Raw genomic sequence first — 23,002 nt, forward strand, 5'->3', positions numbered from 1 at the left:
AATTAAACTAACTATAATAATCTAAATAAATTCTGAAATATGTACAAATTATAAATAGTCTTTTGTATAAATATGTATAAGTGTTAAGTGTATGGTGGGTTCCTTTGGTGGGGTTCACATTTCAGAATACCCATTTGTGACATACATTCACATGGCTATGAGAAAAAAAAAAGTCAAAACCATACAAGAAGATGAGATTCTCTAGTCTCTAGAGCTTTCAAAATCCACATTTCACCTTATAGAGAGAATTTATCTATGTTTTTTTTAGCATACTATTATTTTAGACATCGGCAAGTATAAAAATTAGTATAAAGTTTACTAGATATTAATATAGATAATAGTTATATTCTTTTTTTATACATTAATTCTCTAAAAAGAACAATAAAAGTAGGTAGGTAGCTTAAAATATACACCCAGATAACATGCATAAAAGAAAATACAAACAAGTAAGAACTATCAAAATATAGCAACTTTAACAAACTTTCTACTTAAACTTCCATTAGACAGATAAATCTAAACAAGAAGGCAAATAAATCACATATTATTATCAAAATAATGAACAAAAAGCATATTCTATTAAGCATGTTACAAAAGGGAAATATTTTTTTTATAACTTATTTTTCCTATACACATCACTTTATCAATATAAGATCCAAGTGGCTCCCACACTCTTCGTTTAAAAATGGAATAGAGAAAAAATAAGTTGAAGCAAAAAAAATGCAGTAAATTGCGGTGAAAATCTCAAAAACCACAAAATTGTTGTAAGAGCTCAAAATAAGCAGAATCTGTACACACCTTTGACGAAATATCGCGAGAAATTGGGTGAAGAGAAACAATGTGTAAACTGTCAACTTCTCTATGCTTGTTGTTCTCCCAAAGTACTGATCCCTCTTCAAACACAACTACTTATATATAAATAAGGGAATGATCATCAACAGTAACATCTACTTGTATATAAATAAAAAAACAATAACATGAGAATCTAACTAGAAAGTCAAAAACCCCGTGTTCAAAGATGGAACTATACCCAAAAGGGTTAAGAAAAACGCAAGCTTTCACCTCAGGAACAGAACAGAAAAGCCATGAGTGAGCGACTCATTGATTAAGTTTCTGATTAAAAAAAACTTTATTGTGAAATCCTAACAGTGAAGAAGAATGAAGGGAGCCCAACAAATGAAAAAGAACCAAAAAGGGGAAGGGGGAGCAGTGATGTTTGAAGAGTTAAATAATAACCTTTGTATCAAACCAACAAACACTTGGTGTGCGTGTGGTTGTTTTTGAAATAAACTGTTTCAATGCCAGCAAAAGACTCCTTCTGCTTTGTTTCTAAGGTACACTCTGTGTTTCTTCTATGATGGTTCCTCTGTTTTTTCCCTCTGAAGCTTCGGAGAAAATTGCCCCTTGGAGAAGAGGAGAGAAGAGAGAGCAGTTAAAGAACAGAACAATCCTGTTTTCCAAGCCAGATCCACCAATCCTGTTTTCCACCACATGAAAAGCATTAAAGAAGAGAGCAAAAAGAACCAAAAGAGAAAGTCTCTGCTTTTTATGTGTAGGATGAATGATCTTTGATCCCATAAAATCATGGTACCAAAAGCAAGAAGAAGACGTTTCAAAAGAATAAGAAAATGAAAAAAGCGAACCATATGTATTCAGCAATGATCTTCTGCTCATACTCCTTTATCATAAGTTCGGATGATGCAATGTGGCTCTCCAGTGATGACTTGTGATCCAGTGCAAGTTGATGTTCTTCCTTAACTCTGTCTCTCTGGATCTTCATATTTTGAAGTTGTTCTTTTTCTTAGTCTCCCCTGGTTCCAGAAGTTGAAAAGCTGGGTTTTCTTAATGAAGTTGAGAAGCTGGGTTGAGAAGTTGTTCCTTTATCCAGCGGCGTGGGAATCGGCGTCGGAAGCCGCGAGTTCCGGCAAACGGGGCAGGAGCCATTAAGCCTAAGCCAAGAGTCAAGCCTGCACTCCGGCATCATCCTCACACAGACATATGGAACACGTGGGGTTCTGTCCGATATTACTGCTATCCCTGCTGAACTGAAACCTCGGATACGAGTTTATCAACCCCACCGCGCCGCGCTCTTCGTCTCCGTCTTCGTCATCATCGCCTTCTGCGACGAAGATTATTCGTGGGAGAACGACGCCGTCACGGTGGGTGGTGGCCGGGTTGTTAATATTATTGTGAGGGTTGCGGTTACGGTTGCGGTTACAGCAGAGGTAAGAAAATAAGATGAGGGTGGAGAGGAGAACGAGGAAAGCAAGGGCTATGTAGCCAAGGCCAAGGTGGTTGAGGAATGATGAGGTTGAAGACATGGACATGGGTTTGAGGAGAGGAGGAAGAAGAAGGAAAAAGCGTTGTTGTGATTCTTTGGTGAATCCATTTGTGAAGAGTGAGAGAAAAGTGAGAGAGAAAGAGTAAGCGTGTGATGATATTTTAAGAGGGTGGGACGGGGGAGAGAGTGGTGCATTTAATAGTACAATTCATTTATTATAATTTCACAAACTTAAAGGCCACTCACGCAATATAAAAAGTAGTGTACTGAAATTACCACAACCACAAAAATAACATATTCCTCCATAGTCCTTAAAGAACCTCATAGACGATTCCTCAAATCAAAGTGTGCGTTGGAATCGAATCTATATACAATAATTACAAATATCTACTGTTCTTATTTGTATTGAAACAGAACTTGCATTGCATTGTAGGGTGACAAGAAATAGTAGAGGAAATGTTTTATCAACTTTCTTTAAAAAAGAAAAGAAAACAAAAAAAATAAAGACTGGTAAAGTCACATGGAGTCCTCTGAACATATCCATTGATCTTTTTATAACTGTAGTAATGAGGTCCCCCACTTCTGTCTAGTCCAACCAAATTGTTACCATCCCTCTAATATTGACAAAGTAAACGAATGTATAAAAAATAATTCGTTAATTATTTTTGATATGCTAACTACAGTTGTGTAATAAGTATAAATGAAGTTTTGGGTGTGTAATGCCTAATTATGGGACTCATAATTGGTTTCAAAGAAATTGTTAGTGTCGATTTGTTTAAAATCGTTACCAACGATTTGTGTGAAGAGGAAGAATAATTAGAAAGCTTTGGATCAACAATCAATGGCTAGAATCAACTTAGAAAATGAAAGTACCGATTTCATAGTTGTAGAAAATCTTTAAAAAATATTTGTCTTATTTAAAATCGTTAATCTCATTTTCACAATTTTTTGTCTTTTTCTGAAATCGTAAATCACGATTTCTTATGACATTGAAAACACCCATATCAATATATTACACTAAATTAATGTAATATCAATAATGTATTACACTCTTTCGATTGTAATATCCAAAAAAATTAGCCAAAATAATTCATAGTAAACATAAATAATAGAGTTCACTTCCTCTTGGCGAACTCCATATAAATTGTTTTTGAAAAAAAAATGTATTTTAGAAATTAAAATTAAAATAAGTTGTTTTTAAAAATAATGTTTTTTATTTAATTAAAAAATCTAAATAATTAATATTAATTAATTAAAAATTAATTTTTTTAAATAAAAATTTAAATAGTATTTTTTTAAAATAACTCTTAACTGCTTGGAAAAGAGAGAATGAAGTAATGAAAGGAGGAGAAAAAAATCTTAACTATATCAAATTATCAATTAAGTATTGTAGAAAAAAATAAAATTAAAATTTGTAATTTATATAGTATAATTCGAAAAAAAGAAGAATTCAAAGACTCTCTCCACTTATATTACGTCCCTATCAATCTCTCATTCTAAGACTATTTTTACGAATTTTAATTCTTTTCAATTTCTCTTTCTTATATATATTTTTTTCTTTTTTTTTATATTCTAATATTGAAAATAAAAATATATTACGTATAGAATAAATTAAGATTTTTAACGTATAAATATAAAATTGCTAAAAAATATAATCATAAAAAATATAAAACATTGGAGTATACCAAAAACAAAACATTGGAGACTTGAACAAAAAAAATCATAAACCGTTAATTGTAAGCACATTTTTAAAGTGGCTAAAAAAAGTGCTAGGTCCGTCAAAGTTCATTCGTCAGATCGAGCATGCCCATGAAATAAATATACCAAATATCTTTTTTTATTTACCTTTATTATTTTATGCAGTAATTTTTTTAATTTAATTTTAGTATAGAAATGGTATCATTTTTGTTTAATTATATTTATTATTTTGAACCACTGTTTAAGTGATCAATGTAAGATAAATAATCTTATATATTATATAATTAAATATACGTATAAAATTATTTTATATTAATAATATTTTAAAATTAAATTTAATTTTTATGCATAAAAAGTTAAAAACCCAAAAAAAAGGTGAGATTTATTTTGGGGGAAAAACGTTTGACATTTAAGTTTGTTGTAATTATTGTGAAAGATTTTTGTCGTAATTGTTCAGGGATGGAGCAATAATTGAAGAGCGTCAAAAGATGCAAGGGGTTTGGTCAAACTTAGAGTGTTAATGTGAAAGAGGAGGGAAATGATGTCCTATAAAATACACAGCTACTACATAGGTTTTATGATGAAAAAAATCTACAACAATGATGTACAACAACTTAGACTACTTGATCATCATGTTCATCATGCATATATATATATATATATATATATATATATATATATATATATATATATATTTAATTCATGCAGTAATAGTTTGGGTTAATTTTTTTTATATTGATTAAATATATGTAATACATTATTATTGAAAAATTAAGTATTTTTTTTATATGGTGTTTTATACAAATTGGATGATCAGATTTGTTTAATGGAAAAAATAAACTACAAATTGGAGGGTCCGATTTGCTTAAAAGAAAAAATAAATTCCAAATCGAAGGGTCCGATTTGTATTTTTTATTTTTTTATTTGTTAAAATAAAAATCGGATGGTCCGATTTTAACATTAAATTTTTTTTTATTTTTAAGATCACAACTCGAACTATTTGATTAGAATTTTTATTTATTTTTTATTTTTTTTTAAACTCAAAACGAACCATCCAATTTCTACTAAAACACTACTGACACCACATGTATGGAAAGCTTCTCTCATTTCTATAGTGTTGTATCACTCAATCCTCTCCACCACATCAAAAAGAAAAAGTGTAATAGCTAGTACTGTAATTCATAGATATAAAATAGTATACAGTATATGCATTACGTACAGTACGTATAGCAGTAGAACTACTTAAAAATTAATCAACCTTAAAATGCCAGTTACTATTTTTCATAAAATAAAAAATTATTTAATTTTTCAAAACATTAATCAAAAAGATACAATTAGTCTTTAATTAACAATGTCTAAAAATTATTAGTGCTTTAGCACATTTAACCGGTCTTTTTGTCTTTTTATAATTAGAATAATTTAAAGGCCAAATATTATAAATTTATGTTTTTTATACGGAACTAAATAAAAACTTCGAAATTAGAATATATTATCTTGGTGCTCTAAGAACCAACTTTAAATTTTTTCACAATAGACAATAAATATATATATATATATATATATATATATATATATATCTTTTTAATATTCTAATATTGAAAATAAAAATATATTGCGTATAGAATAAATTAAAATTTTAAACATATAAATATAAGATTGCTAAAAAATATAATCATAAAAATTATAAATTAATTTAGTACTTACTAAATATTAAATCATTCAACAAAATTGCTCTCTAATAGTTCTACCAAATAAATATAATTTTGTCGTCAATTAGTTATAACTCAAATAGCATAATTTTTCTATATTTACTTAGAAGTTGTGGGTTCGAATCTCCATATATTTAGTAAAAAAAATGATATAATTTTATCTAACGAATATTAAATTGATTTTTTTTTTATTATTAGATATCTTTTGTAATATAAAAATAATTTATTCTTTTATATGTATAATGTAAATATTGTAGTTTCTTTCCCATTTAATACTAGTGAAATGTAAATCTTATTTAAATTATTAAACATAGCTAATAATAAATGAGATATGAATTATTAACACATGAATTATCACACAACAATACACACAAAGATCATAAAAATTAAGATATAATATTTGGTAATGATATTGTGTACGTGTAGAAAAGAGACGCAGATGGGAGAGCAGTGTGAAATTTTCTTGATTCCCCTAAGAACAAGACACAATGGCTACAAAGTTGGGCCCTCACATGGTACAGCTTATGATAACGCCTTCCACCACTCTTCATTCATTCATGTTTATTGCTTTGGATCACACGTGTTCACTTTTTGTCTCAAAAAAATTATATATTCTTTGTTTCATAGAGAATGGCAAACATGCTGGGGTGTTTTACACGCGCCATGTATGTGGTTGCTCAATGTTCCCTTTCCAAAAATAGCGTAACATGAAAAAGAACTTTACGTGAAAATAGAAAGTACCTATAACCCTAATAATACCCCCTTCCCCCCCCCACCCCAACCCAACCCCCAAAATTATTTTTCTTTTTTTTTATATAAAATGGTAAAAACTTAAATTATTAAATAATTTAACTAATTTTATTAAATTATTATCTAATAATTTTTTACATTAATTTTATATAAAAATAACTATAAATAAATTTTTATTAAAAAATATTATGATAAAAAAATAAAAAATAATGTTGTATCTATTTTGATTGAATGTCAAAAATAATAAAAAAAATTGTTTAAATGGTGTTGAATGTGGTATTAAAGTGTTAATTAAAAAAATATCACAGGAAGATGTTATATCTCGATAAATGAGTGTGTTGTACAAAAATTGAACCCCTAACTTATTATATACGAACGTGATAAAAAATTTATTATTTTTTGGTTTGTTTTATTTAGGTCATTAAACAAGTAAATTAAAAAATAGCTTGTTTTCTCATCAAAGTCAAAGTAGGGTAGGTGAGGTTATACCGCAAAGAAGCATTATTGAGTCTAATATTAAATACTATATTAGGCCCCTTCAATTAACTTAATGGAAGAGTACAATTTGAGGGTCTAGTACATAAAAACTAGTGCAGTTCCATGCTCTGCAAAGTTGTAATTGCAGGGCTATGCCACATTTAGATATCCTATATATGATTTAGGGTGTCACAAATTTCAACCAAGAAATAGGAGGCCATTTATTTTCTCCACTCCTAATGTTTCAATGAACACAAAGAAGATTTCTGTAATCTTTATCCAACATGCATATGAATCATTATATTTTTAATTAATTATAACATATATGTATTTTTATTTTTATTTTTATTTTTTGTGGAAAGAGATGTAGAGGAAGTGTGTTACAGTGACGTAGATTTACATATTTCAAGGGAGCAAGAACTCTATGGGGGAGATAGAGAAGGGGGATACTGGAATAAGACCCTGTTTCAGCTCTATTTTTGAACACAACACAGGCTTCATACTTGAAACTTGCAACTACTCTAGCCTATTAGGATGGTCCATCCCTGTAAATTTTCTTTATGGGTATAAAAATAATAATAATGCTTCTTTATCATATTGGTACGCAGTTAGTATATTTGGGTGAGTTAGGACCACCCTAGTATTAATCATCATATATATATATGGTAGGGTTACTGCTAACAAATACGGAAGGCATGCATAGCTAAAATTTTTATTTTTAAGAAATAAAGAAAGAAAACATAAACATAAACATAAAGAAACCAACATATATTGTCTCAGTCAAATTACAGAAGCATACGTAAACCTGGAATAGGGGTGTAGGGACCATTATTTAATAAACTTTTATGTATATTTATAATAAATTTATTTGTTAGGAATATAAGTTTGGATGGTGTAATATTTATTAATATTGAATATAGATTTAGATGCTCTTTAAATTTGAATTGTTAGGTTTATATCAAATTATCTTAATGTTAAATTTTACTGAAATTATTAATAACATCTTGTGTTTACATATAAGTAAATGATGTCGAAAGTGAGCCAACGACTCCTTTTAATGCTAGGTGATAGCAATAGACACCGGAGAATAAATATTTAAAATTTTTATGTAATTAGATGATATTAAAATATTGAAGTTGTTATTTTATTATATTTTTTTAAAAAATAGTAATAATTATATAGAACAATATCATATGTAATTATGTTTGAAATTATTGATATTGAATTTTTTTTATATATAGAATTATGTCTTATATTAAAAAATTGTGTTATAAAAGGTTTAATTTTTAAATTTTGATATTAAAAAATAAATTTTTAATTTGAGAGTATGTAAATAAATGAGATTAATGAATGGTTTGAAATTAAAAATAAATAAATAATTATAGAATTTGTGGAGGATTGAAAATTTTATAAAATAATTAATTTTTGTTAAATTAAAAAATTAATTTATGGGAGTTTTAAACTGTTACAAAAGTCTAATATAATACCTCTACTAAATACATACAAAACCTCCACAAAAGATCTCGTAACACCTCAAATTGTGGGACTTTAGAAACCTCCTACAAATTATTTGGTGGGGTTATAAACTTCCACAAATAAAAAAAAATTGTCACAAATAAACAAAATTCTTGTAATGTATTTTAAGAATGAATAAATTTTTGTTTGATTGGATCTAAATTTTTTGGTAATATTATGTAATATGTTAAAATTAATCTTAGTTATTCAAATTAAAAAATTAATGACTAAATTTAATAAATACATAAAAAAAATTTATATAAATATATTTTAAGATAAATTCTAGCCTGGACGGAGCAAAATCAGGTTACCCATGAACCTGGTACGTGTGTCGCGTAGTATATAAAAGAAATTTGTCCCGTGGATAAGTAGGTTATTAAAGGGAGCTCTTAATTATTAAAAAAATTAAGAGTATAAAATGTAATTTTTAATTTTTAATTTTTTATATTTATTTTTAGTCTCACTTATAAAATTAATAATAAAATATTATATTTTATTCTCTCAGAATACATTTCTATTACTAAATGATGTGCTAGCAAAGTGTTTATTTCAATTTCACCAGCAGAATAGGGAATCGGTCTCTCAACATATTCTATTCGAGACCAACGAATGTGGGTAGAATATATAAATGTTAATTGTTTAATTTCGATTCATTTTTGTTTTTATATTTATATTATTGGATTTGGGGAAATAGTTGTTGTGTGATTGTAAACAATTAATAAAGATCTCATAAAGAAATTTATCATCAATGGTCCTAGTCTCCATCATAATTCTCTATCTTCCAACACTAATGCACTGCCATTATGACTTTGTTTTAACTTTAGTTAACTTTGGCTGAACCTATTGAATCATTATCTCTTTTTTATTTTTAACAAATAAAGAATAATTACCCAAATGGAGCCAGCAAACAATTTAGTTAGATACTTGCACTCTTTCTATTCAAATAAATGCCCTTTTTCTTTGTATGATATATATAGTTAATTAGTTGACATTATTATTACTGTTGTGCCCAGAGCCCCTCAAATAAAGTGAGTTGGTTTCATTGGTAGTAAAGCTTATTAGAGATTCTTTTATCATTATTCTTTTATTTTTTTTTTTATTGAGTTTCTCTTTTAGATTTATGTTCACAAAAACAAAAAGACTAATAAACCTTTATGTTAAGATTTGTGTTCAACTACGAACATTTTCACATACTTCCAAATTCCATAAAAAATGCACTTCAAAGGCACCGTACCATATAAAACATTAAAAAAAAAAAAACTAAATTGTGACTTTGGTATGAAACTAGGAATTGTCTTAGATGAAAAAAGAATATTTGGATTCTTAAAAGACCAACATAGATGATGAAATTGGTAATAATGTGGGGCTCTCTTGTTAATATGAATTTTTAACATTTTTATCATATAAAGTTATAAACTCAATTTTTATCACTGAGAATCTAAAATTTAATAATATAAACAACAGATTAAGTTTCATATGCAAAGTTTTGCTGTTTAAAAAAAAAATATTACAATTATATTTTTTATATTTTAAATTATAAATTCTTAATCCTACTTTTTAAATTATAAACACTAGATTTTAAAATAATTAATATTAACTAATTAAAAGTTAATTTTTTTTTTTTTATATAAAGATTTAAATAGTATTTTTTTAAAAAATAATTTTAAACTGCTTGAGAAAGAGAGGATGAGGTGGTGAAAGGGAAAAAAAATATCAACCATTTTGTGCATTTCAACCATTTACTAGAGTATGTCTAACGTGAATGGATTATCATACAACCAAAACCTCTACATGTTAAGCAATTTTGTCATTTTAAATATCAATTTCATATATATATATATATATATATATATCATAGAAACAAAAATAAAAGGCACATATATAATTACTCAAAATATTATATATTTTAACATTAATACAAAATCCGAATTCACCCGTGAGAAATCTTTTTCGCACATCTTATTAATAAAACTTATCACTACTTCAATCCCATAAAAGTTCATTCTCTCTCACACGCACATATGCACACACGTCTGCTGTCAAGGATAACAAAAATGTAAAAAAAAATGATTTGTTTTATTTTTGTGACTGATTAATTTGGTTATGGAACCTTTAAGCGTGTTATGCTACGGTATGGAGAAGGATTATGCTACACTACAATGTGGGGCAGTTTTTTCTGCTCTGGTAAGGTACAATTCGGATGGTCCGAATTATTTGTGTGGTATAGTGTTAGTTGCAAATCGGACGGTCCGATTTGTAAGGAGAAAAAATTTAAATTTTTGAGGTAGCAAATCAGACCGTCCGTGTTGTATTTTTTTTTTAAATTATACGAAAATTAAATCGGAGAGTCCGATTTGATTATTATAAAATATTTTTGAACTGAAATGCAATGCGTACGGTCCGATTTGTTCAATACTTTTCGGACCGTCCAATTTATTGATAGTTGACACCACAACCTGGTAATGCTCACACACGTTCCATAATCCCGTCCTACCCCAATCCCACCTCCATAACAAAAATAAAAAGCGTATTTTTGTTGATAGAAAATGTTAAAATAGAAAAATAATTTTATCTCGTTTTCATTAATTATGTTTGTGTTACCTTTTAAAAAATATTTTCGCATTCATTGATTGCGAAAATGATACTGAATATACAAATTAGTAAATTTTTGTATTCTGAATTAAATTAAATTGGTAAATTTATTTAAATAAAAAAAAAAACTCTATTTTAATTAACATGCATTATAATAACAAGGAAATTTTCAAATAATACTTTCAATATGATAAAAAATATATGTAGAAGAATTAGTATAGTTTTATTTTTGCGTTGGGTCAGTTTTATCATTTCCCTGAACAACAATAATTATGTTCCATGTTTATTATTTTGTGTACCATATTTATGTATATCTTTGATTATTTTAATAAATAAAATAAAATATCTCATTGATTGCTTACTCTTGTTTTATTTATTTCTCCTATTATTTTACTTTTTATTACATTTTCCATAAATGATGTTATGGAAATAAATGGCACAAGAAGAAATGGTTTCTGTGTGAAACTATCTTGTTGGATAAAGATTACAGAAATCTTCTGTGTGTTCATTGAAACATTAGGAGTGGAGAAAATAAATGGTTTCTATTCTTCGGTCATAAATGGCTTCCCATTTTTTGGTTGAAATTTGTGACACTCTAAATCATATATAGAAAATCTAAATGTGGCATAGCCCTACAAGCACAACTTTGCAGAGTATGGAACTTCACTAGTTTTCATGTATTAGACCCTTAAATTATACTCTTCCATTAAGTTAAACATTGAAAATATGATTTAACTAGTGTATGTTCCTGTATACATAAAATTATATAAAAAAAATTTATTTGAATTTAAATAAAAAATATATATAGTAATTATTATTATAAATATTTTATAATTTAAAAATAATTAATATTTATTTTAATCAATTTGGATTGGTTGAATGATTATCTCATTTGTCTGCTTAAGTAAGTATTTGGAGTTCGAATCTCACCCTTAATAAATAAAGCATCAATATGTGGTGAATTAATCCTCGACTTGCCGAGTTAGAAAATTCGTAGAAAAAAATTATATTTATCTTTAAAATATATTAATTTTTCATGGACTTTTGTCTTTGTTAAAATTTATTTAGGACAATTTTATTTGTTGGTATCGTATTCATTCTTGAAGTCAAAACAATATGATCAACATTGTTACTTGTTAAAACTTCACATTTTATGAAATGGTTTTTAAATTTTCAAATTCATAAACTTATGTCATTACAAAAGTTATTAAATCGATTACTATTTCTTGATAACATGGTGTACCGAAATACCATTATTGAGTATTAGTTAGTGTGAAGAGAAACAATAATAACTTTTGTTATTCAATATATAATTTAGTCTATTGAAAAATAAATTAATATTTCCTAAACTTATAAATTCATTTTCTTCTAATTTCTTACACTATTTTATTTGACAATATTTACCATTAAGAAATAGAAATGACCATACTATCCCACAATATATATGATGTGCAATCAGAGATGAACACGAAGATCATTGACCACGCCAACCAATTTATTGATGTAACTATCATCAACGGCAAAATTGGCTTCTTTAACCCTTTCATCGTCCCTAACATTTTAAGAAAACATATAACCACCGTCCATCTATCATCTTCCTCTTTCCGCTCACTTGACTCCTCAGGTAATACCTGCTTGTCCTTGACGCAGGAAAGAGCCCGACACGTCAAGGAAACTGGAACGAGCATCGAGAAGAATAAACCGCCTTTTACGTTTGCGCAGATATGGTTGCATGCTTTTGCAATCGTGAATGGAAACATCTCTGAAGGAACGTGGCAAAGTAACCCAACACGCTTCCAACTGCCATAAAAAATGCGAAGAGAGTGTTTGCCAGTCAGATTTTTCATTGGTCGCTGGCGGCAAGGTCACCAAAGAAGCCTCGGCAAGGGATTTGGATCATGTTAATCGACATGTCCAACATCCAGAACCCAATCATAAAGAGCACAATGATGCGTGGCCGAGGTTTCGTACAGGAGAGTGAGTCTCAAAAGGCGTAGCCGATGTTTACGGAGAAGCAAATCATCAAAAGAGCTCTGATAAGGAAAACGACACTGGCATGGATAAAAGGACGGTGTCACCCTTATTTATAGGTGCATCTGATGTTGTAGTAACCGAGGATGGGCTCGAAAATCAAGTTGAAAACAGGGCCACCGAGCCAGACGAATGAGATCCATCTGACAGCTACTTCCAAAATCTAGCAGACGGGTATTAGGATTGTTAGCTATATATACGAGGCAAAGTGTATTCTGCAGCGATGGAGGCCACCATGACCAGCTTCCAGACTAGGCTTGGCTGCACCACAGCTGAATACTATTAGGGCTGCGCTAGAGCTGACCCCAACTCCAGCTGTGCTTGTCTCTTGACTACGTAATGTTACATTCGAAGGATAAGATTTTTTACGGAGAGCGCGTTCGAGGGATGCGGAGAGCGCATTCAAAGGATGGTAAATGTGTTTGACGGAGAGAGGCAGAGAGGTCTTCGAAGGATAGAGAGTGTTTTTGACAAAGAGATAAAGGTGAGAGTGTGCTTGACGAAAAGTGACAGAGGTGTTCGAGGGAAGGATAGTGTGTTTGACTGAGAGAGACAGAGGTGAGATTGTGTTTGACGGAAAGTAACGGAGGTGTTCGTGGGATGGAGAGTGTGTTCAACACCTCTGTCTCTATCTGTCTCTATCTATGGTTGCATGCTTTTGCAATCGTGAATGGAAACATCTCTGAAGGAACGTGGCAAAGTAACCCAACACGCTTCCAACTGCCATAAAAAATGCGAAGAGCGTGTTTGCCAGTCAGATTTTTCGTTGGTCGCTGGCGGCGAGGTCACCAAAGAAGCCTCGGCAAGGGACTTGGATCATGTTAATCGACATGTCCAACATCCAGAACCCAATCATAAAGAGGACAATGATGCGTGGCCGAGGTTTCCTACAGGAGAGTGAGTCTCAAAAGGCGTAGCCGATGTTTACGGAGAAGCCAATCATCAAAAGAGCTCTGATAAAGGAAACGACACTGGTATGGATAAAAGGATGGTGTCACCCTTGTTTATAGGTGCATCTGCTGTTGTAGTAACCAAGGATGGACTCGAAAACCAAGTTGGAAACGGGGCCACCGAGCCAGACAAATGAGATCCATCTGACAGCTACTTCGAAAATCTAGCAGACGGGTATTAGCATTGTTAGCTATACATACGAGGCAAAGTGTATTCCGGCAGCGATAGAGGCCACCATGACAAGCTTCCAGACTAGGCTTGGCTGCACCGCTGCTGAAGACTATTAGGGCTGCGCTAGTGCTGACCCCGACTCCAGCTGTGGTGGTCTCTTGACTACGTAATGTTACATTCGATGGATAAGATTTTTTTACGGAGAGCGCATTCGAGGGATGCGGAGAGCGCATTCAAGGGATGGTAAATGTGTTTGACGGAGAGAGGCAGAGAGCTCTTCGAGGGATAGAGAGTGTTTTTGACAAAGAGATAAAGGTGAGAGTGTACTCGACGAAAAGTGACAGACGTATTCGAGGGAAGGATAGTGTGTTTGACTGAGAGAGACAGAGGTGAGATTGAGTTTGACGGAAAGTAACAGAGGTGTTCGTGGGATGGAGAGTGTGTTCAACACCTCTGTCTCCCTCCCTCAAGCACACTTTCCATCCTTCGAATGCACTCTCCGCATCCCTCGAACGCGCTCCCCGTCAGACACTCCCTCCATCCCTCGATCTTTACACTTCATAGTCATGAGACCGGCGCAGCCGAAATGGGGATCTTCACCGGCGCAACCAGAAACGGGGTCACCACCGGCGCAGCCATGCTCAGTATGGAAGTTGTTCATCATAGCCTCCATCGCCATCGGAATCCACTTTGCCTTGGCTGTACAACTATCAATGCTAATACCCAACTGCCAGATTTTTGGAGTACTTTTCAGATTGATCTCTTGCTCTGGCTCGGTGGCCCCATTTCCAACTTGGTTCTCGAGCCCATCCTCGGTTATTACAGCAATTGGTGCGCCTGTAAACTCGAGCACCATCCTTTTATCCTTGCCGGTGTCGTTGCCGTCACCATAGCTCTTTTGACAATTGGCTTTTCCGCAGACATCGGCTACGCCTTTTGAGACACCCTCTCCGATACAGAACCTCGACCATGCACCATAGCCATCTTTGTGATCAGGTTCTGGATGTTGGACACGTCGATAAACTTGATCCAGGTCCCCTGCCGAGCCTTCCTTGGTTACCTTGCCGCCAGCGACCAACGGCAAATCCGACTGGCAAACACGCTATTCGCATTCTTCATGGCAGTGGAAAACGTGCTAGGTTACTTGGCCATGTTCCTTCAGAGATTCCCGACAATATTCCCATTCACGATTACAAAAGCATGCGACCCTATCTGCGCAAACGTGAAAGGGTGATTATTCTTCTCAATCCTCCTTCTAGTGTCTTTGACAACTGTGGCTCTGTCTTGCGTCAAGGATAAACAGGTATTACCTGAGGAGTCAAGCGAGAGGAAAGAGGAAGATAATAGATGGGCGGTGGTTACATATTTCTGGGAAATGTTAGGGACGATGAAGGGGCTGAGGAAGCCGATGTTATCGCTGATGCCTGTAACATCAATGAACTGCTTGACAGGATCAATGTTCTTCATGTACATCTCTGATTGGATGGGAATTGAGGTATACGGTGGGAAGCCTATGATTAAAGTGCATACAGTGCGCGACACAGGCTACTAGTATGAAAATTGTGGTCTTCTACTAAGTTGGTTGGTTATGGGTACTATGTCCTTGGCTGTGGGACCCATTGCACGTGCGCTTAGTGGTGCCAAAAATCTTTTGGGAGCTGGAAATTTTATCCTTGCTGGTGCCTTGGCTTTGACGGTTTATATCGCAAGCTAACTAAGGAAGAGCGGCTCGAGAGCCATGTTGACCTCCGCTTCTATGATCGTTACCCCTCCAACTCCTTTCGGATTGGGGTTTTGAGCTTCTTTGGTGTGCTAGGCATTCCTCTTGTGATAATTAATAATATATTTTTACCGTATCAGATACAAATTGCATGCCGTGTTCGGATATATTATTGTCTTAAATGATTATTCATTTTGGCCTCAATAAAATTGGCCATGTGAAGGTTAATATGGCTAAAACCTGCAAATAAGAAATTCACATGGCCAATTTTATTGAGGCCAAAATGAATAATCATTTAAGACAAGAATATATACTAATAATTCATGCAATTTGTATTTGATACCATAAAATAAAAATATATTATTAATTACCATAAGAGGAATGCCGAGAAAGTCGAAGAAGCTCAAAACCTCAGCCCAGATGGTGTTTGAGGGGTAACGATCTTAGAATCTGAGGTCAACATAATGCTTCAGCCGCTCGTCCTTAGCTAGCTTGCTGATGTAAACACTCGTAGCCAAGCCACCAGCAAGATAAAATTTTCAACCCCCAAGGATTTTTTGCCCCACAAACCGCACGCCCAATGGGTCCCACAGCCAAAGACATAGCACCCATAACAAACCAATTTAGCATAAGACCACAATTTCTATATCAGTAGCCTGTGTCGTACACTGTATCCACTTTAATCCCAAGCTTCCCACTATACACCTCCCTCCCCATCCAATCAGAGATGAACATGAAGATCATTGACCACGCCAACCAATTTATTGATGTAACTATCATCAACGACAAAATCGGCTTCTTTAACCCTTTCAACGTCCTAATATTTTACGAAAATATATAACCACCGTCCATCTATCATCTTCCTCTTTCCGCTCACTTGACTCCTCAGGTAATACCTGCTTGTCCATGACGCAGGAAAGAGCCCGACACGTCAAGGAAACTGGAACGAGCATCGAGAAGAATAAACCGCCTTTTACATTTGCGCAGATATGGTTGCATGCTTTTGAAAAATGTGAATGGAAACATCTCTGAAGAAACGTGGCAATGTAACCCAGCACGCTTCCCACTGCCATAAAAAATGCGAAGAGCGTGTTTGCCAGTCAGATTTTTCGTTGGTCGCTGGCGGCAAGGTCACCAAAGAAGCCTCGGCAAGAGACTTGGATCATGTTAATCGACATGTCCAACATCCAGAACCCAATCATAAAGAGGACGATGATGCGTGGCTGAAGTTTCGTACAGGAGAGTGAGTCTCAAAAGGCGTAACCGATGTTTACGGAGAAGCCAATCATCAAAAGAGCTCTCATAAGGGAAACGACACTGGCATGGATAAAAGGATGGTGTCACCCTTGTTTATAGGTGCATCTGCTGCTGTAGTAACCGAGGATGGGCTCGAAAACCAAGTTGGAAACGGGGCCACCGAGCCAGACGAATGAGATCCATCTGACAGCTACTTCGAAAATCTAGCAGACGGGTATTAGCATTGTTAGCTATACATACGAGGCAAAGTGTATTCCGGTAGCGATGGAGGCCACCATGACCAGCTTCCAGACTAGCCTTGGCCGCACCGCTGCTGAACATTATTAGGGCTGTGCTAGTGCTGACCCGACTCCAGCTGTGCCGGTCTCTTGACTACGTAATGTTACATTCGAGGGATAAGATTTTTTACGGAGAGCGCATTCGAGGGATGCGGAGAGCACATTCAAAGGATGGTAAATGTGTTTGACGGAGAGAGGCAGAGAGGTCTTCGAGGGATAGAGATTGTTTTTGACAAAGAGATAAAGGTGAGAGTGTGCTTGACGAAAAGTGACAGAGGTGTTCGAGGGAAGAATAGTGTGTTTGACTGAGAAAGACAGAGGTGAGATTGTGTTTGATGGAAAGTAACAGAGGTGTTCGTGGGATGGAGAGTGTGTTCAACACCTCTGTCTCTATCCATCAAACACACTCTCTATCCCTCAAACACCTCTGTCTCTCTCCCTCAAACACACTTTTCATCCTTCGAATGCACTTTCCGCATCCCTCGAACGCGCTCTCCGTCAGACACTCCCTCCATCTCTCGAACTTTACACTACATAGTCATGAGACCGGCGCAGCCGAAATCGGGATCTGCACCGGCGCAGTCAGAATCGGGGTCACCACCGGCGCAGCCATGCCCAGTACGGAAGTTGTTCATCGTATCCTCCATCGCCATCGGAATCCCCTTTACTTTGGCTGTACAATTATCAATGATAATACCCGACTGCCAGATTTTCGGAGTACTTTTCAGATTGATCTCTTGCTCTGGCTCGGCGGCCCCATTTCCAACTTGGTTCTCGAGCCCATCCTCGGTTATTACAGCAATTGGTGCGCCTGTAAACTCGAGCACCGTCCTTTTATCCTTGCTGGTGCCGTTGCCGTCACCATAGCTCTTTTGATGATTGGCTTCTCCGCAGACATCGGCTACGCCTTTTGAGACACCCTCTCCGATACGGAACCTCGACGATGCACCATAGCCGTCTTTGTGATCAGGTTCTGGATGTTGGACACGTCGATAAACTTGATCCAGGTTCCCTGCCGAGCCTTCCTTGGTGACCTTGCCACCAGCGACCAACGGAAAATCAGACTGGCAAACACGCTATTCGCATTCTTCATTGCAGTGGGAAACGTGCTAGGTTACTTGGCCATGTTCCTTCAAAGATTCCCGACAATGTTCCCATTCACGATTACAAAAGCATGCGACCCTATCTGCGCAAACATGAAAGGGTGATTATTCTTCTCGATCCTCCTTCTAGTGTCTTTGACAACTGTGGCTCTGTCTTGCGTCAAGGATAAACAGGTATTACCTGAGGAGTCAAGCGAGAGGAAAGAGGAAGATAATAGATGGGCGGTGGTTACATGTTTCCGGGAAATGTTAGGGACGATGAAGGGGCTGAAGAAGCCGATGTTATCGCTGATGCCTGTAACATCAATGAACTGCTTGACAGGATCAATGTTCTTCATGTACATCTCTGATTGGATGGGGAGGGAGGTATACGGTGGGAAGCCTATGATTAAAGTGCATACAGTGCGCGACACAGGCTACTAGTATGAAAATTGTGGTCTTCTACTAAGTTGGTTGGTTATGGGTACTATGTCCTTGGCTGTGGGACCCATTGCACGTGCGCTTAGTGGTGCCAAAAATCTTTGGGGAGCTGGAAATTTTATCCTTGCTGGTGCCTTGGCTTTGACGGTTTACATCGCAAGCTAGCTAAGGAAGAGTGGCTCGAGTGCCATGTTGACCTCCGCTTCTATGATCGTTACCCCTCCAACTCCTTTCGGATTGGGGTTTTGAGCTTCTTCAGTGTTCTCGGCATTCCTCTTGCGATAATTAATAATATATTTTTATCGTATCAGATACAAATTGCATGCTGTGTTCGGATATATTGTCTTAAATGATTATTCATTTTGGCCTCAATAAAATTGGCCATGTGAAGGTTAACATCGCTAAAACCTGCAAATAAGAAATTCACATGGCCAATTTTATTGAGGCCAAAATGAATAATCATTTAAGACAAGAATATATACTAATAATTCATGCAATTTGTATTTGATACCATAAAAATAAAACATATAATTAATTACCGCAAGAGGAATGCCGAGAAAGTCGAAAAAGCTAAAAACCTCAGCCCAGATGGTGTTTGAGGGGTAACGATCTTAGATTCCGAGGTCAACATAATGCTTCAGCCGCTCGTCTTTAGCTAGCTTGCTGATGTAAACACTCGTAGCCAAGCCACCAGCAAGATAAAATTTTCAACCCCCAAGGATTTTTTGCCCCACAAATCGCTCGCCCAATGGGTCCCACAGCCAAAGACATAGCACCCATAACAAACCAATTTAGCATAAGACCACAATTTCTATATCGGTAGCCTGTGTCGTACACTATATCCACTTTAATCCCAGGCTTCCCACTGTACACATCCCTCTCCATCCAATTAGAGATGAACACGAAGATCATTGACCACGCCAATGAATTTATTGATGTAACTATCATCAACGTCAAAATCGGCTTCTTCAACCCTTTCATCATCCCTAACATTTTACAAAAATATATAACCATCGTCCATCTATCATCTTCCTCTTTCCGCTCACTTGACTCCTCACGTAGTACCTGCTTGTGCTTGGCGCAGGAAAGAGTCCGACACGTCAAGGACACTCGAACGAGCACCGAGAAGAATAAACCGCCTTTTACGTTTGCGCAGATATAGTTGCATGCTTTTGAAATCGTGAATGGAAACATCTCTGAAGGAACGTGGCCAAGTAACCCAGCATGCTTCCCACTGCCATAAAAATGCGAAGAGCGTGTTTGCCAGTCAGATTTTTCGTTGGTCGCTGGCGGCAAGGTCACCAAAGAAGGCTCGGCAGGGGACTTGGATCATGTTAATCGACATGTCTAACATCCAGAACCCAACCATAAAGAGGACAATGATGCGTGGCTGAGGTTTCGTACAGGAGAGTGAGTCTCAAAAGGTGTAACCGATATTTACGGAGAAGCCAATCATCAAAAGAGCTCTGATAAGGGAAACGACACTGGTATGGATAAAAGGACGGTGTCACCTTTGTTTATAGGTGCATCGGCTGCTGTAGTAACCGAGGATGGGCTCGAGAACCAAGCTGGAGACGGGGCCATCGAGCCAGACGAATGAGATCCATCTGACAGCTACTTCGAAAATCTAGCAGACAGGTATTAGAATTGTTAGCTATACATACGAGGCAAAGTGTATTCCGGCAGCAATAGAGGCCACCATGACTATTATGGCTGCGCTAGTGCTGACCCCGACTCCAGCTGTGCCGGTCTCTTGACTACGTAATGTTACATTCGAGGGATAGAGAGATTTTTTACGGAGAGCGCGATCGAGGGATGCGGAGAGCGCATTCAAGGGATGAAAAATGTGTTTGATGGAGAGAGAGACAGAGAGATCTTCGAGGGATAGAGTGTTTTTGACAGAGAGATAAGGGTGAGAGTGTGCTTGACGAAAAGTGACAATTTGTTCGAAGGAAGGATACTGTGTTTGACTGCGAGAGACAAACGTGTTCGTGTTCTTCTTGTACAACACTGATTAGATGGGAAAGGAGGTATACTGTAGAAACCTGGGATGCAACGTATAACATCGGCACGTGGTATAGAGCTCAGGGTCTTTTTATAAACTAAGTGATTATGGGTGTTATGTCTTCGGGTGTAGAGCCCATTTGGTGTGCGCTTGGTGGCTCCAAGAACGTTTGGGAAATTCTCAATTTTATCCTTGATGTTGGCTTCTCATTCTTCATGGTAGTAGGGTTTTCGGTTCGTCACTGGCGACAAAGTCCCCAAAGAATGAGATACCTGCTTGTCTTGGATGCAGAATAGAGCCACACTCGTCAACAATAGTAGAAGAAGATGAAACCTTTCAGGTTTGGACGAAACTTAGCGCACACTTCTGTCAGCCATTGCTATTTTCTAAATTTAACATATCCATTGACAAAATTAAACATCCAAAATTTAATTGGCAACAAGAGCAAAATGGAGTAAGCATAGTCCAAGAATCTATTGACGCTGTCTCTAAACTCTTGGCTATGTCTTGGTAAACTCATCCAATTCTTGGAAAAATCTAATTGTTCATAGTGATATTACTATTAAACTAAGAATCTAGGTAGCAAAAATAATGTAATTTTTATGTCCGCTAACACCTTAAAAGAATATTAATAGATGAATGAATTCTATTACTAATTCAAAAGAAGGCAAATATTTCATCAAAAGAACAATATACATAAAAAAAAAGTGTAAAAGAATAACATAAACATATAAAAACAAATAAATATAAGATAAAAATATCTTACGAGGTCATGACGTAACAATTTGCTATATATGCACAATTTGTAATTATCGCCAAAGATTCGTAAATATTTTTTATCAATCTCCTTCAAAAGATAAAAAAACAAACACCAATATTAACAATTAATAATAACTAACTATATTAGAAGAAAATAGCAATAGCTAATGAGAGTAGTTTGTTTTAAGAGGACAACCAAGGAAAAATAATTAACATAAATTCTTTGGGAGTAGCTTGATTTTTCAGCCAAAAGACAAGGAGGAATAATCAACATAAATTCTTAGAAAGCTTAATATTTAAAATAAAAAAAAATAGTTTACTTAACATACAGAATGTAAATAAAAAAAAAAGAGAGAGAGAGAATGACTCCCAAAGTATAATTTTGTAGATATACATATATATTATCTACTATAAATGTAGACAGCTTAAATTAGTGGTAATAGTCAAATATAATTCCTTGATAATATAAAGTTATCAATAACGAACTAATTAACAATTTTGGTCTAATACAATGTTCTAATCCTAAAATTATAGCTATGACATTGACGTTTATCATTGACAAAATGAACTAAATTCTTCCATTGCTAATAATCATTGCACGTTAGAAACTAACAAGTTTCAGCACAATTATCATTTAGCAACAACAAGAATCTATGAAACGGAAATCAGAATTGCAACAAACAAGAAATGTAATTAAATCATTCAAAGATAGTAAGCTTTCTGTTATTATTTCCTGTTTCATTTTCAGAATTTTAGGAATGAAAAAGTGAAAATAGTTATTTTTTTATTTCATCACCTATTTTCAATTTTTCTTCACAAAATCTTGAAAATAGAACGCCAAATATAAAAATAAGTAAACAAAAACAAAAACCAAACTGGACATAATGTTGACTTCATCAAAACCAATAAGGTTGGGAATACGACTTCACACGGCAAAAAAATATTTTTTTTATAGAAGGGGAGGGTGGTCCTATCTTGCTAGTAATGACTTCTTAAATCGCCCTTAAAGACAAATATTTAAAGAATATATTTTAAATTATTCTAATAAATTTTAACATATTTTAGTTTTTAATAAACTTTTATTACTTTACAAATTTAAAAAATTATTTTTATTATATTATAAATTTTATTATAATATAATTAGATTCCTGCAAAAATTATTATAAAATACATTAATTTTTTCTATAGAGATTATTTCGTCTAAAGAATCTTAAAAGTACTAAAAGTTTGTTGAGTATGCTTTAAAACTATCTAATTAGAGACTTTGTTGGTTTCTGTTGCGTGAAAA

At 34.2% G+C, this 23,002-nt stretch overlaps 2 protein-coding genes across 18 annotated transcripts in view; both read right to left on the minus strand.

Moving 5' to 3' along the window:
• The window catches only part of LOC112744109 (uncharacterized), a 40,204-nt gene extending 37,723 nt beyond the window's left edge, over positions 1 to 2,481 (minus strand). For 11 of the 17 annotated variants that reach the window (XR_011871313.1, XR_011871312.1, XR_011871317.1 and 8 more), the window contains exons 1-3: positions 1,641 to 2,481; positions 1,234 to 1,474; positions 796 to 902 (exon numbers count right to left, since the gene is read on the minus strand). The gene's annotated coding sequence lies outside the window, so the exon portion shown is untranslated. Of the gene's footprint in view, positions 1 to 795; positions 906 to 1,233; positions 1,475 to 1,640 lie in introns of those variants that run through there. The other 6 variants (XM_072214959.1, XM_072214955.1, XM_072214958.1 and 3 more) reach the window with 4 other exon arrangements.
• Positions 2,482 to 19,601: 17,120 nt separating this feature from the next.
• Positions 19,602 to 20,534, minus strand: LOC112743173 (sucrose transport protein-like). The gene is made up of 2 exons (XM_025792386.1): positions 20,431 to 20,534; positions 19,602 to 20,184 (listed from the first exon to the last, which is right to left on the minus strand). The coding sequence occupies exons 1-2, from the start codon at positions 20,532 to 20,534 to the stop codon at positions 19,602 to 19,604; spliced, it is 687 nt and encodes a 228-aa protein (XP_025648171.1).
• Between the last annotated feature and the right edge of the window lie 2,468 nt (positions 20,535 to 23,002).

The sequence above is a fragment of the Arachis hypogaea genome, chromosome 14, assembly GCF_003086295.3.
Source record: "Arachis hypogaea cultivar Tifrunner chromosome 14, arahy.Tifrunner.gnm2.J5K5, whole genome shotgun sequence".
Lineage (NCBI taxonomy): Eukaryota > Viridiplantae > Streptophyta > Magnoliopsida > Fabales > Fabaceae > Arachis > Arachis hypogaea.